This window comes from Ipomoea triloba, chromosome 5 (genome assembly GCF_003576645.1).
Source record: "Ipomoea triloba cultivar NCNSP0323 chromosome 5, ASM357664v1".
Classification (NCBI taxonomy): domain Eukaryota; kingdom Viridiplantae; phylum Streptophyta; class Magnoliopsida; order Solanales; family Convolvulaceae; genus Ipomoea; species Ipomoea triloba.
This window is the reverse complement of record NC_044920.1, coordinates 11,179,000-11,195,325: the sequence shown is the minus strand read 5'-3', so window position 1 is coordinate 11,195,325 and position 16,326 is coordinate 11,179,000. Positions and strand designations below refer to the sequence as shown.

The 16,326-nt window shown below is 36.7% G+C and overlaps 1 protein-coding gene across 1 annotated transcript; it reads right to left on the bottom strand.

The window, feature by feature from the left end:
- Positions 1-5,648: 5,648 nt before the first annotated feature.
- Positions 5,649-14,340, bottom strand: LOC116020224 (peptidyl-prolyl cis-trans isomerase-like; the record flags this gene model as incomplete). Its single annotated transcript, XM_031260705.1, has 2 exons — positions 5,649-5,918; positions 13,852-14,340. Coding segments are annotated over 2 exons (759 nt in total), but the record flags the coding sequence as incomplete, so codon positions are not given.
- Positions 14,341-16,326: the final 1,986 nt, after the last annotated feature.

Sequence of the window (16,326 nt, the reverse complement as noted above, 5' to 3'; positions counted from 1 at the left end):
TGAGAAAGGTTTTGTGAGTATGTGGTAAATTGGATGTGTGATATGGAGGATATAAAAACGAAGAGTCATAAACTCCCCGAGTGTCGTGTCTCTCGCGGATGGCAAATTGGAGAATATACGGGTTTCCTATCTTGAGTTGTTTGGATAACACTAAGATCACACATACGGAGTTTGTTGGTTTGAAGTAGTAAGGGTGCAAAGGTTGATAAGATTGAAGGTAAGTAAAGGTAAATAAAGGCGGATGGGGGCTAGAGTATCGTGGAGATCGGTTTAGGGCATGTGGTAGAGTATTGATTTCCATTGAGTGATGGTTGAAGGAGCTTGGAACATTGTCCTGAGTGGCGTCACACTCAAGCTCCCAATCCTCAGTCGGTTGGGGAATTTTGTCAAACACTTTGTCTACAAGTTCCCTCCGGATCTCATCTTCTCAGATTGAGAGCGGGAGATGTGGGTAGTGGGCTACATCTCTTTGCGATATCTCGCCAAAGAGATGATCCTAGGCTCTTGAGGAGATCGGGGCCCTCGATCTAACAAGATCATACCAAACATACACACAATTTCAACATTCCCCAAAGAAATCAAACTCATTCATCAAATTAGATCATAAATACCAAATCTCCATTCAATCTAGCCCCTATCCTAGGGATTAGCCTCTCATAGGCTTTAGCAACATCAAATCATGAAAATAGAAAAGCATATCTACAAGATCAAGACTAAAAGCAAATAACTTTAAGGAAAAAGGAAAGCAAGAGAAATCCAAAGAGAAAACAAGTCTTTGATGAAAGAATTTACCCAAGAGATCTCAAAGCTATGGAGATCTAGTTTCCTCCTTCCTCCCCTAATCCAATCTAAACCTAACCTAAAAATGTAGAATGAAAAATGTGACAAAAGACTCCCTAAACCTAGCTGAAATATCCCTTAAATACTAAAACATCGCGCAGGTTTCTGGTGCTGTCCCACGCCTGCCACACGCGTGTGGACTGGTGTGGACGGTTACTGGAATATTTCCACGCCAGCTCACACACGTGGTGAGGCTCGTGGGCGTGGTTTCTTCGTTTTCGTTCCTTTTGTTGTTTCCGGTTCGGTCTTCGCGTGCTCCCCTGTGGATTGATTCTTCCTTTTCAATGGTTTATGCTCTCTTTCGGTTGAATCCTGTGGGAATTCTTCAAGACACTCCACACAGAACTCATTTGCAATTTGTTAGTAAAATAACATGTAAACACGTAATTGCATTCTTTAAGACTCTGTTTTGGCAAGAAATCAACTTAATAAGTCCTATATAATTAGGTACTTTTGGCGTCTATCACAAGAATCACCTGGAAAATATTTTGAAAGATCAACTTGCCAACATCAAATCAAGAATACAAAAAAGTCAAAAATATCAAACTCTAAAGGATACAAAGTTTATAATATCAGGCTATCAAGGCAACAAGTCAAAAATTGAAGTCTACAAGTTTCAAAGACCAATCTAGCCGAAATTGAAGACTTTGGTGAGCAATTTGCAGAGGTAATTTTTCAAAAATTACCAGAGGCATTAAATGTGCAGATCAAATTGACAAGTTATCAGATCAACGGTATGGTCATTAAATGAGGAGGTATGGCCATCAGATCAATTGGTATGACCAATCATATCAAGTGAACGTTCAAAATTTGAATGTTCATAACGGGCAAATAATTCTTTGAATTATAAAAACCCAAGAAGACTTGAAGATGAAGATATGAACTTGTGAGAAAAAGCTTACGGTGACAAGAAGTGCAAAACATTAAGAAGTACAAGTTCTAAGTGCTGAATAAAAAAGATTCAAGTCTAAGAGGAAGAAATCTTTATTTCTTACAACTACTTTTGTATCTCTACTGAGTGTAGAAAGGAGTGTAGCTGTGTACGAGACACTCGGGTGAACTAAGTGTAGCTTTGTGCGAGACACTTGGTTGTAGCGTAGCTTTGTGCGAGACGCTCGGGAGCTTAGCTTTGTGCGAGACACTCGGGAAGTGCTTGTGTAGCACTGGTGTTTCACTATTTGTATCTAGGTGAACGAGATAGTGGAATTCCCTCCTTGGAGTGAAGGAGAAGAGTGGACTAGGGGGATTACACTACCTCTGAACCACTATAAATCTTTGCCTCTCTTTACTTTACAGCACTTTACATTATTTGCATATTTAACTCACTAACCCTTTACGTACTGTTTTGGTTTATACATCTGGGTTTGTGTGTTCCCATGTCCGCATGTGCTTCAAACTTTGCATACATATTCTTTGAGCTATTTCAAAGGACTCCAATGTGTTGCATGCGAGTTATCTCTTCAGTTTTACGCAGATTTATTTTATAGCACTTTACCGTTCGATATTTCGCTGCACATTTCAAGTTGAATTTATTCACTTGAAATCTCTTTTGTTGAAGTGTTATAATGTTTTTAATTGTTAGAAAAGTCTATTCACCCCCCACCCCTCTCTAGACTTTTCACCACCCAATCGGGACCAACACTTGCCAAGTTTACATGATTCGCGTTTGCATCTCCAAAATCTACAAAATCATTCCAAGTGTGCCAAGAAGAGAGCTTGCACTATATTTACACATTAGAGCTTAGAAATGCCATAAATAGTTCACAAAAGGACACAAATTCATTCCTAAATTACCCAAACTTAGACCCTTAGCTTAGTTATCTTTGGTGCTTATCACAACACTGGTTTCAACAACATAAATTTTAGCTCAAAGAAAATGATTTTTAACCGTTGTCTGTATGCATTTTTCTTATACTGTCGGCTTCGTGTTCAAGACTTGAATGTTCTTTTTGTAATAAAAGGATTAGTGCAAACCTCTTTAGGAGTTTTAAGAACAAGAGTGGAGTAAACTGAGATTTAGCCAAACCATTATAAAATTCTCTCTCTCTCTTTATCTTTTACTTTGTTGCATTTATTCATATTCTAACAGGATCAAATCATAACTTTTGAAAGAACAAAAAATATGTGCAAACTAATTAAAAAAAGGGTTAATAATATATCTGTTGTGCATTCTCTATGAAACGTTGAAGTAACCATTCGGTTCACTTGAACGAGTCTTTAAAATTTCAAAACCCTACAAGTTTATTAAACCCCCCCCCCCTCTAGACTTGTACCCCAAACCTTTCGGGACCAACAATTTTTATATCAAAATGTAAAAGTATTACATTTACCTCAAAAGTATTACACTTTTTCTATACGTAATTAGTATTACATTTTACAATATAAGTATTACATTTTCATACTCACCCGACTCGACTCCTCTCACGACTGTAGCGGAGCCAGGATTAAAATTCAGTGATGTCAATATAATCCTGGCTCCACCACTGCTCAAAGTTCCAAAGTGCAAAACCCATGTTTTTTTGTTCATCAATTCATAATTTCACTTACATCAAGAATCAAGATTCTTCATGATTTAGATTTCCATATTTACTAGTTTCAAAAACTCAAAGTTCAAGCCAAACCCAGGTTTTTTCATCATCAATTAATAATTTCTTACTAACTTAGTTATATTAAAAAAATTAAAAACATAACTAATTACTTAGTAATTCTCACGTTTACAGTGCTTTTTTTTTTTTTTTTTAAACCACGTTTACAGTGTTTGATTCCTAAATTTTTTACTCAACTTTGAAACTACATAGCTATTGCAAGTAGGGTGGAAAAGTTATCTTAAAAATTTTTAGGACTTTTTTATTTCTTTATTTTCACTATCTTTCTTTGTTCGCCACTTCCAATTAGAATGAAACAATGAAGAAACGAATAATTAATTTTTTTATTATGTTTTGGGAATGATTTTTTTTATTTATATGTTGATCCCCAATATAGAATTAATATCACTTTTGGTCCCACGACTTTTGAGATCTTATCACTTTTGGTGCACGACTTTAAATTTTTTTCAATTTTGGTGCCTAACTTTGTTATTTTTATCAATTTTGGTCTTTCTGGCCAAATTGACGGCGAAATGTTGTCGGATTTTATATTTTAAGGCAAAATCATTATCTCAAAGAAAGATCTTCAATATCTAAACAAAAGAAAAATTATATTAAGATAAAAAGAAAGGTTTGTCAATCTTCGATGCTATAAATCTCATAGATCTCTGTATAGTTTTTGCCTGTCTTCCCCATTATTTGCATCGATCAAACACCTATAATTTTGATTTTACAGTGATTTTGTTTAGATATTGAAGATACATCCATGATATGGCGATTTTACCTTTAAAAATATAAAATCTGGCAACATTTCATCGTGAATTTGGCTAAGGACCAAAACTGATAAAAATAACAAAGTTAGGCACTAAAATTGAAAAGATTTAAAGTTATGCACCAAAATTGATAAAACTCAAAAGTCGTGGGACCAAAAATGATATTAATTCACCAATATATATATATATATATATATATATATATATATGTTTTGAGAATGATTTTTTTTTTTTAATTTAAATGTTGACCCACATTATGTATATTTTAGTGAGGTCAATTGACCCCACTAGTTAGCACATAGCTCGGCCACTAGTCTCATGGATATCGATCCGTGAGTGGTCTCATATAAATGTGATCCAATAATAATATATAGTTACACTTTTTACTTTAGGTTGACATAGTATCACACTTGTGTGAAACCGTCTCACGGATCCTTATTTGTGAGATACAAATGCAAATGCTATACTTATATCCACAAATGTCATACTTATATGCTCAAATGTAATCCTAATCAGGAATAAAAATTTTGTCATTTATAAGGGAAAATGTAATACTTTTGAAGAAAAATGTATAGTAATAATTTTGCATTTTGATGTAAAGTATTATATTTTCCAGCAAAAGTATTACATTTTCCATAATAAGTAATGTTCCCCTTATAAGGAAAAATATAATACTTTTCAGGAAAAATGTAATACTTTTAAATACAAATGTAAAAGTGTTACATTTTTCCTTAGAAGTATTACATTTTCCAGTAACAAAAATTTTATTCCTGATTAGTATTAGATTTGAGCATATAAGTATGACATTTGTGCGTATAAATACCACATTTTCACATTAACTCGACCGGACTCGACTCGTGAAACAGTCTCACACAAGTTTTGTAACACCCCCAAATTTTCAATTTCAAAACTTGTTATTTATAACACTTCTAAAGATAGAAACTTTCCAAAAATAGAAATTTCCAAATATATATTTATTTAAAAATAGAACATCATCTTATAGGGTGCTACCGCCACATCTAACCTATTAAGATTAGATGCAAGGCTAATCTAGAATCATCTTCATTATAGGGTAATAAAATCAATGTGTATTTATTACATGTCTAAAAATTTATTCCTCTGGAATATTAAAATCATCCATCGACTAAAACATTCTACTAACGCGCTCTTCTCCAACAGGCACTTAATCAAATTCCTGTAAAAATCAAAATTTTAAAACATACAAAACAAACGACATTAACAAAACTTTGCTAAGGTTCACTCCACCCTGTAAAATAAGTTTTCATAGATATATGTATAGCTTTCAAAATACTTAGCCAAAAGCTCTTTTGTATGTATCCCAAACCTTAGTACAAATATATTATTTCTCTCAACCATTCAAAACAATCATATATAAATTTTTATAATAAAATGTAATCCACTTGAAGGGTAATACTTCAATAAAACACACTTATGGAACAATCATATCCCATAATGGGAACATATCCCATGAAGGGAGCATACCATATCCCGTAACAGGAGCATACCATATCCCGTAACAGGAGCATACCATATCCCGTAAAGGGAGCATACCATATCCCATGAAGGGAACATAACATATCCCATAAAGGGAACATACCATATCCCTTAAAGGGAACATACCATATCCCTTAACCGGGAGCATTCCATATCCCTTAACCGGGAGCATTCCATATCCCGTAAAGGGAGCATTCCATATCTTCTATAAGGTTTTTATATTATTATTTTATAAAGATATATTTTTCAACTATCACAACATTTTAGCCCTTAGGCTCAAAACTCATTCATTCAAGAATAGAGTACACATTTCACAATTTATCAAAATTTTTCCAATACTCAAAAGACAACATTAATTTCATTTCTTTTCCACTAATCCAAAAATTTCACCAATATATTCTAGGAAAAGAAATCTCTTTACTCACCAAAACTTATATATCCAAACATACATAAAATCATCACATGAGTATAGAGTATTCATTATTATGTAATACCTCGCGATACATAACAATAACATAAATAAGGCATATAAATAAGTAAATATATATATATATATTTTCGTAAATATACTCATATGCACATATCTACTAATAATTTATTGAGCAGACAAGTTTCTACCGTATCGAATACACATACACCCCATCTTGTACTCATATGTATATCTATAAATGAAATACATGCATTATTATTTAAATTTTAAAATACTATTGTAGAGTACTACCAAATTTAAGGACCCAAAAATAGTAATTTAATTACTTATTAGATATAAACATTTATATATACAGATGCACATACGTAAGCATAATTCTATAAATAATAATTTATAAACACAAATGAAGATACGATGAGAACAATTATGTTTGTATTAGAGTTCACAAAATATGACTGTAGGAATACAAGAGTATATATACAAGAGAATCATAAGTAAACTAGGACTGAGAATCATAAGTAAACTAGGACTGAGACTTATAGTATGACTCTATTATGTAGAGTCCTAATACTCCCCCTCAAGCGGATGGTACGGAAGTAACCTGTAGCTTGTCACGTAAGAAGCAGAACCGGGGACCTGCGAGTGACTTGGTGAAAATATCAGCTAGCTGATCCTTAGTAGAAATAAAGTGCACCTGAATGTCTCCTGCAGCCACTCTGTCTCTCACAAAGTGATAATCAATTTCGACATGCTTTGTGTGAGCATGAAAAATAGGATTAGCACACATATAAGTAGCTCCAAGATTGTCACACCAAAGTTTGGGCACTGGAAGAGGTGAAATTCCTATTTCTCGCAGCAAAGAGAGGATCCACAGAACTTCAGCACATACATCTGCAAGAGCCTTGTACTCTGCTTCAGTAGAAGATCGAGCAACAGTCCTTTGTTTCTTGCATACCCAGGACACTAGATTGGTTCCAAGAAACACAGCATGCCCACTAGTAGACTTTCTATCCGTAGGACAACCAGCCCAGTCAGAATCCGAGAATGCATGAAGCTCACCTGAACTTGACTTTCGCAATCGCAGACCCAAAGACATAGTACCTTTAACATACCTTAACACACGTTTCAGTTGTTCCCAGTGTGCAGTGGTTGGAGCATGCATGTGCTGACAAAGCAGATTAACTGCAAAGGATAAATCTGGTCTCGTGATAGTTAGGTACTGTAGTGCACCTGCAATGCTCCGGTATTGTGTGGGATCATCATATGGATCTGTACAGGTAGATATTGTCTTTGAAGTCGTAGTAGGTGTAGACACAGGTTTGCAGTCTGTCATACCAGCTCGTTTAAGTATGTCAGTCATATACCTGCGCTGAGAAAGCAACACTCCATCTGCACACTTGACTGTTTCAATCCCAAGGAAAAACCCAGGCTCACCAAGATCTCTAATCTTGAAAGTACTAGAGAGCTTGGAGAGCAAAGCCTCCAATGCACCATGCTCATTGCTCATAACAAGAATATCATCCACATAAACAAGCAGGTAAACAGTAGCCGATCCACGAGAATAATAAAATAACGAAACATCAGTTTTAGAGGCATTAAAACCAGCAGATAACAGAAAAGTGTGCAAACGAGTGAACCAAGCCCGGGGAGCCTGCTTCAAACCATACAGGGAGCGTTTCAACAAGCAAACATGATCAGGGTGCTGAGAATCAACATACCCCGGAGGCTGACGCATGTAAACAGTTTCTGTAAGATTACCATTAAGGAATGCATTATGCACATCCAATTGCCTGACTAGCCAACCAGAAGAAAGAGCAAGAGAGAGCAACAACCTGACTGTAGTAGGTTTAACCACCGGGCTGAAAGTGTCAAAGAAATCTTGACCCGGGACCTGATTAAACCCTTTAGCCACGAGCCTGGCCTTGTAGCGCTCAACAGATCCATCAGCCTTCCTTTTCGTGCGAAACACCCACTTGCAGCCAATAATATTCATAGACGTAGTGGGAGGAACCAAGCACCATGTCTGATTCTGCAACAAGGCATTGAACTCCTGATCCATTGCCTCCCTCCATTCAGAGTGTTTGACTGCCTGAGTATAACAAGTAGGATCAACAGAGGAAACCTGCACAGTCAAACCCGCAACCGGAGCCACAGACCGACTCCTAGTGGCCATGGAGTGAGACCTCTCCGTGGGACGCACAGTACGACCACGTGGCCGACCACGAGGCCTCTTCTGAGCCACATCAGCAGGAGGCGAGGGAGCTACCACAGATGGATCAGCCACAGGATGAAAAACAGATTCAGCCCAACGTCGTGCAATAGATTCTGATGGAGCCTGCAAAACAGACTTAGCACCAAAAGGAAACACAGCTTCATCAAACCGCACATGACGGCACACAAAAACTTTATTAGTACGCAGGTCCATGCACCTATAACCCCGAAACGAATCAGGATAGCCCAGAAAGACACATGGAGAAGACCTGTAAGACAGTTTATGACGATTATATGGCCGTAAGTGCGGATAGCACAGACAGCCAAAGACACGAAGAAAGGAATATGATGGCTGAGATCTGTGCACCAAGACATGAGGACTAGAGTTATGGAGAGTATGCGAGGGCATTTTGTTAATAAGGAAAACAGCAGCCTCAAAAGCAAAATGCCAGAACCGAGACGGCACAGAGGCACGAGCCATAAGTGCTAGCCCGGTTTCAACCACATGCCTGTGCTTCCGTTCTACACGACCATTCTGTTCGTGTGTGTACGCACAAGATTGCCTGTGACTAATACCAAGCTGAACAAAAACAGAATGTAACTTTTTATACTCAGCCCCTAAATCAGATTGAACAGCTTTGATTTTACGATTGAAGGCACTTTCAACTAAACATCGAAAACGCTCAAAAACAGAATATATATCTGACTTTAATTTCATAGGAAAATACCAAGTATAACGAGAAAAGTCATCCACAAATAAAACAAAATAACGATAACCCTCAGAAGAGAGTACAGGAGCAGGGCCCCAAATGTCTGTATAAACTAAATCTAGCACATTCGAACTAACAGAGACAACACGTGGCAGTGGGAAACGTGCAGATTTACCCATTTGACATGCAGAACACACAGTATGAGAAGTTTTATTCGACTCACTAACAGAACAAGACTCCAAGACTCGATGTAAAACACGCTGATGTGGATGACCCAAACGATCATGCCACGTAGACGCCGAAGCACGAGCAGAAATAAACGCAGAAGGTGAACCAGAAGGAACCGGCAAGGTATAGAGCCCACCGGAACTATTGCCCCGTAAAAGAATTTCCTTGGTCCGAATATCCTTCACAACAAAGAAGGAAGGGTGAAACTCAAAAAATACCTGATTATCCGACGCAAAGCGCTGAACGGATAATAAAGAGGCAGAAAGACGGGGAACATGTAAAATATGAGACAACTTAAGAGACCTAGAAGGCGTAGAAATAGAAGCATGACCCACGTTACTAATAAGTAAAGGCGTACCGTCACCAACACGTAAAGTGTCGTTACCACCATATTCTTCAGAAGTAGAGAGGGCAGCTATATCAGGTGTGGCATGATGTGTTGCACCAGTGTCAGGCAACCAGGTATGAGCAGTCACGTTATTCGCCGAATCACCCTAATGAATAAAATTCGCTTGCGGAGAAACAACATAAGGCAACTTGTAACAAGACAAAGCCGAGTGACCAAATGAACCGCAAATTTGACACTGGATGGAAGAGCCTCTGCCACGGCCTCTCCCACCGCCACGTGACTGCCGACCAGAACCGCCGCCGCCGCGCCATGCAGAACCTCCGCGACCGCGAGCAGAACTAGAACCAGCACGACCGAACGGTGCTCAGCCAGCCGAACGGCCTCCTCCACGACCACGCGACTGGCGACCTCCCTGAGCAGCGAAAGCCGCCGGTGCAGCACCTCCAGGCAATGCGTAATCATCACCGGCGATGAAGTCTTGCGCGCCCAGCAAGTCAGAAGCTCAAGGAGCGTCACCGGATGTCCTCGAACCGCCAGCGAAGAGGTGACACCCTTGAACTCCGGTCGAAGGCCGCGGAACACGTACAGGTTCTGTTCTTCCAGCGTTACCTTTCGGCCGGCGAGAGCTAAATCTTCAACAATAAGCCGAGCTCGCCCGAGATACTCTGCCGTCGACGAATCTCCTTGCCGGAGACCATGGAGTTGGCTAAGCAAGTGAAGTTGGCGGGATTGAGAGGCGGAAGCGAGGGACTGCTCAATGGCATCCCACAACTCCTTCGATGTCCGACAGCCGACGGCGATGGAGAGCACCTCCTCGGACAGCGAAGAAACAAGGAGAGACAGCAACCCTTGATCACGGCGAGACCACGCAACAAACGCCGGATTCCGAACGCGGGCAGCAGCAGCGGACGAGGTAGCAGCAGACACGGCAGGGAGGAACTCCTCCGGGCAAGGACACGATCCATCAACAAGATCAATGAGATCATGGCCACGTAGAAACGGGAGAACCTGAGTACGCCAAAACAAAAAATTGCGGTGGTTGAGTTTGATGCTAATGTAGTGATGAGCAGAAGAGAGCGACGACACGGGAGCCGGCGCCGCAGAACTCACAGCAACATCTGAAACGGTCCGCTCAGAGGCAGAGCCGTTATTCGTAGCCATGGGAACAAGAACGAAACCCTAGCGACTGATACCAGATGAGAACAATTATGTTTGTATTAGAGTTCACAAAATATGACTGTAGGAATACAAGAGTATATATACAAGAGAATCATAAGTAAACTAGGACTGAGAATCATAAGTAAACTAGGACTGAGAATCATAAGTAAACTAGGACTGAGACTTATAGTATGACTCTATTATGTAGAGTCCTAATAGATACACATACGAATAACTATAATTGAATACATAAATTTACTATTTAATTAAAATACTAATATACGCCATTACATATAATAGTTCAAAAATACTAGATTATTTTTAACTATTTTCAGGCTATTTACGTACAAATATATAATTACATATATACATACGAATCAATACATATATGTATATAAATAATGTATATTCTTTTTTAAGAGGAACATACATACATACAGATAAGTATATATTTACATAAACTTATAATTCATAATAATTTTTTTTATATCACCGTTCTCCATTCCAAATGATCATAGAATAACTCAAAATAATAACATAAACTTTTCACCATAAAACTTTTGAGAGAAAAATCATACAATTTTACAGAGTAGTATAAAGAAGTGGACATAAACACTTACTTGTTTTCCTTAGAAATCCTCAAGAAACTTCAAGCCTACTCTTGATCTTCTAATGATCCTTCTTGAAAAACTTGATACTCTAATTCTTAATGAAGATTTTTTTTTTCTTATAAATTATAGAGGAAAGTTTCGGCCAAAAATGAGAGGAAAAAGCAAGGGAAAATTATGGCCAAATCAGGAGAAAGAGATGAAGGGAAAATATATTTGTCTTAGTCAACACAAAGAAAAATGAAAAAGATAATTTTTAATTATGAAGATTAGAGATAATTGAGAAATTAATCAAGAATTAATATTTGATAAGGGAGTGATGAGTGCTAATTGGTTGACTAAGTATTATCCACATGCTAAATGAATGTGGACACAATTTGAGACCATATTCTAAGTCTTATGAATATAAGATAATGAATATAATATAATATAAGGTATATATATACATTACCGAAAATACAAAATAATTTTTGAAATATTTCTTCAAATAAATTAAGTCACATACTGTAATAAATAATAGTCATGGACCGTATAATTAATTATTTAAAATATAATAACATTTGTAACATAAAATAGTTTATCAACATAGTAAGGTACAGTTGAACAAAAACAAAGGCATGGAAGTTTCAATGGCTTGATGGTAAAGATTATGGAGTTTAATAGAAAGGTTTAGGGTTCAAATCTCTAGATGAACAAAAGATAATTTCTTTATTTGTTTTTTTAAATCTCAAAAGATTAATACTATTCCCAATTAAATAATTATTTTCCTTAGTGAAAATCAGGGTATCACAAGTTTTTGCCTACTTTTATTGGTTCATGTATCTGTCTCATGTCTTATTTTGATTTAGTATCTTGTATTCACGTTAGGAGGTTAGTAAACCAGATTGTCCATACGTTAATTAAGGTCAGTAAACCAGATTTTTTGTCTAGTCTATACTATATATAAAAGTAAAATCCTCCTATTTCATTCTGATAACGTTAAATACGGCGATACGAAGCTAAAGCGGGTAAATACGATCTCTTATTATTTAAAAGGATCAAAGCCCCGAAATACAATACAAAAGGGTTCGGCGGGTCGGCAGTGGGCTTTCCTACTGTCCGAGCACTCTTCAAGGCTTAGTTTCGACCCAGCCAAAGATCCTTCCCTCTCCTCATTAATGCGGTATTTATAAGAGGGGAAAGTAGTGACCTCCGGGGCTCCGGCATGGCGAGCACGTGGCGCGCATGTGTCTACCTTGCTCTTTGCCCAGGCGGGAAGGAGCACGTGGTGGCCCCGACAGGACCACCGTTAATCAATCAAGGCCACGAACGAGCTGAGGCGGTCGGACCGAAGAACGAATCGGGCCGAGTGGCCGACCTACCGACCGCAAGAAAACTATCTAAGTAGCCGACCAGCGTGAGTGAGTATTAACACTATCAATTCTCCCGCCCAAACTTTTGTGATCAATTAATTAAATATTTTATTGGTCAAATAATTTATAAAGTTTATTTGGTAAGAAAATGTAAAATGGAAATTAACTAATATCTATTAATTGGTAATATTGTTTCTATATTCACGTATCAATCAATACTATTAATAAAAGTAAAATCATCCCCGTCAACTTTCACGCACAAACTAATATTATTAATTAATTGGTAAAAAAAATTAATAAAGTTTAATTGGTTACAAAATTTTATTTCCCAAATTCTGAGAATAATTAAACCATTATAATTGTGAGAATAATGGAAACAAATTCTGCGTAATTTTATAAAAAAAAATTATTAATTATTATTTACACCAAAAATAGTTATTCGAATACTTATCTATACTTCTATATCTATACTATTATTAATAAAAATAAAATCATCTTTTGTGAAATTCCCGCCCAAACAATAGTAAAGATAAAATGGAAATAGAAAATCTGATATTACTAATTGATTGAAAATATAAAAAGATACTAATCTATACTTCTATACTATATATAAAAGTAAAAATTAATTACACTTTCCTTTTGAAAACTTTAAATTATTTAAACTTTAAAAAAATTAATTAAGCATGTGTTGTTAGATTTTTTATAATAATTAAAATAAATTCATTCAAATATGGAGGAGAAGAAAAAGATTAAATGCGATATGGTGAAAATGAATATACTTAAGGTATAAAAGTATAATTGCACATATATTAGTGTAATTGAGTAATAATAATTGCCTAATAATTATTATGGTAATTAAGCTAAGCATTGATCGTTGAATTTATTTTTATAATAATTATAAGAGCAAATTGCCATTTTGGTCCACTGACTATAGGGATCCTCTTAATTGCAGTCCACAACGATGAAAAGTGTTAATTGCATACCCTGACTATTCAATTTTTGTCAATTTTGGTCACTCCGGCCAAATTGCCAGCCAAATCTCACCGGAATTTCCTAAACCCTAAAATAACAAGGGTATTTTGGTCATTTCACATTCTTGTCTTCTTCTTCGGCGACCTCCCACTTTTTCTGGCATTTTTTCGGCATTAATTGAGGGAAGCCCAAAACTGCTAATGCAGGCTTCCTAGACTTCGAACCCACGCATTCCATCGCTTTGACAACATTATAGCCATCAACCACCTTCCCAAACATGACGTGATTCCCATCAAGCCATGAAGTAGTAACGGTGGTGATAAAGAACTGAGATCCATTAGTGTTTCGCCTGGCGTTTGCCATGGAAAGAAGACCAGGCTCGGTGTGCTTCAGTTTGAAATTCTCGTCTTGAAACTTCAGTCCATATATGGATTCTTTGCTTGTTCCATTACCCCTCGTGAAATCTCCGCCATGGCACATGAAGCCAGGAATAATGCGGTGAAATGCAGAGCCCTTGTAGTGTAAGGGCTTCCCTGAATTTCCAATTCCTTTCTCCCCGGTGTAGAGGGCTCGAAAGTTCTTAGCAGTTTTGGGTGTAACATCTGAAAATAATTACATTACAGCCCGACCAACCTTGTTCTTTCCAATTAATATGGGCTTCCCTCAATTAATGCTGGAAAAATGCCAGAAAAAGTGGGAGGTCGCCGGAGAAGAAGACAAGAATGTGAAATGACCAAAATACCTTTGTTATTTTAGGGTTTAGGAAATTCCGGTGAGATTTGGCCGGCAATTTGGTCGGAGTGACCAAAATTGACAAAAATTGAATAGTCAGGGTATGCAATTAACACTTTTCAAAGTCGTGGATTACAATTAAGAGGACCCCTATAGTAAGTGGACCAAAATGGCAATTTGCTCATAATTATAATTAAATTATTTCTCATTAGTAATAATATAATTACATAAGTCATATTATGTATCGATCTTTTAAAGATAATTCTAGACAAATAAGTCATATATTATTCAATTAATTGAGTAATACTTTTGCACTAATCTTATAATCAAATAAATGTATACATTCAATATTAGAATTTTTTATAATTTCATCTTTATTTTTATTATCTACATATATAATAAAAAAATTTATCCGTGCATCACACGGGTAATTGAACAATTATTTGCTCTAATTCAAACAAGGAAAATATTATAACAAATCCATTACATGCAACGCACGGGCGAAAATACTAGTATGTACTAATAATATCTATTTCGTTTTTGGCAATAAAAAAAGTATACATCGATTGAAAAAGAAAAAAAAAAAGGACTTTTATTTTCACAGAATATATTTATCATTTTTCATTCGACACTATCGCCTTTCTTATCTCGTAATCTATCATTTTCTATAAGTAGTACTGCGCGTGTCTCCACATCCTTCTTCTCCCTTTTTCCAAACCACTACGGACTACTTCACGAACCACCGCTCACGGCTTACCACCGTAACACCGCCGCCAGCCACCATGTCGTTAAGCAAAAAAAAGTTTGTGTAAACTTTGGGAACATGCAGTTTTTGTAGCAGCCAACACTAACGATGCAGTTTTTATTGCACTAAGCAAACCATAAACTAGATAGACCGGGGTATTTTAGGTAGCGAGTACAATAATTTAATAATAAGACGTTGGGTTGTGGGTGTCCTTTTGATCCATAATAAAATAATAAATAACTGGGCCAAAAGAATAAGTATGAGATAAAAGTGTAGGCCCAATGACTAAAGTTATTACAAGGTTTGAATAAAACACAAATTTATCTTGAGAAAGAAGGCAAGAATTCCCTCGTGTAGATGATGATGATTTATGAAAGTCTCAAATGGACCCTATTTATAACACCAGAGGCCCTGTGTTAGGTGCACAACGAGTGGACTTCGAGCCTAGCTAGTAACTTCGGGTTGTTATGCCGTGGATCCAGGTCCACCTTGCAAGGTGGACCTGGGTCTACATTCACATACACTATACTCTACATTCACAATTTGTGAACTCCACATTCACACATTACAGGATTATATGTTTAGTAACTATACTCTACATTCACATACACTATATTCTACATTCACAATTTGTAAACTCCACATTCACGCATTCAAAACTCTATATTCACAGGTCCTATACTTCATATTCACAAGTTGAGAACTCCACATTCACACATTACAGGGCTACAAGTTGCTAGAACTTCTTAACTCTATTACAGATTCACACATGCATAACTCTACATTCACGATTTCTATACTCCATATTCATAATTTGAAACCTCCACATTCACACATTTATGAGCAACTCTACATTCACACAATCATAAATCTACATTCACGATTTCTATACTCTACATTCACACTTTGAAACCTCTACATTCACACATTTTTGGACAACTCTATATTCAGCAATATGTTTACTAATTAAAAAAAAAAAAAAAGACAAAAACGGCGTAGTTTTGAACCAAGGTCCACCTTGCAAGGTTGGACCTTGGTCCACAACATAATTTGCCGTAACTTCTCCACCTCAAGCCTAGTTTAAAATGTTTTAAATTCCAGTAAGTTTGAGTCAAATT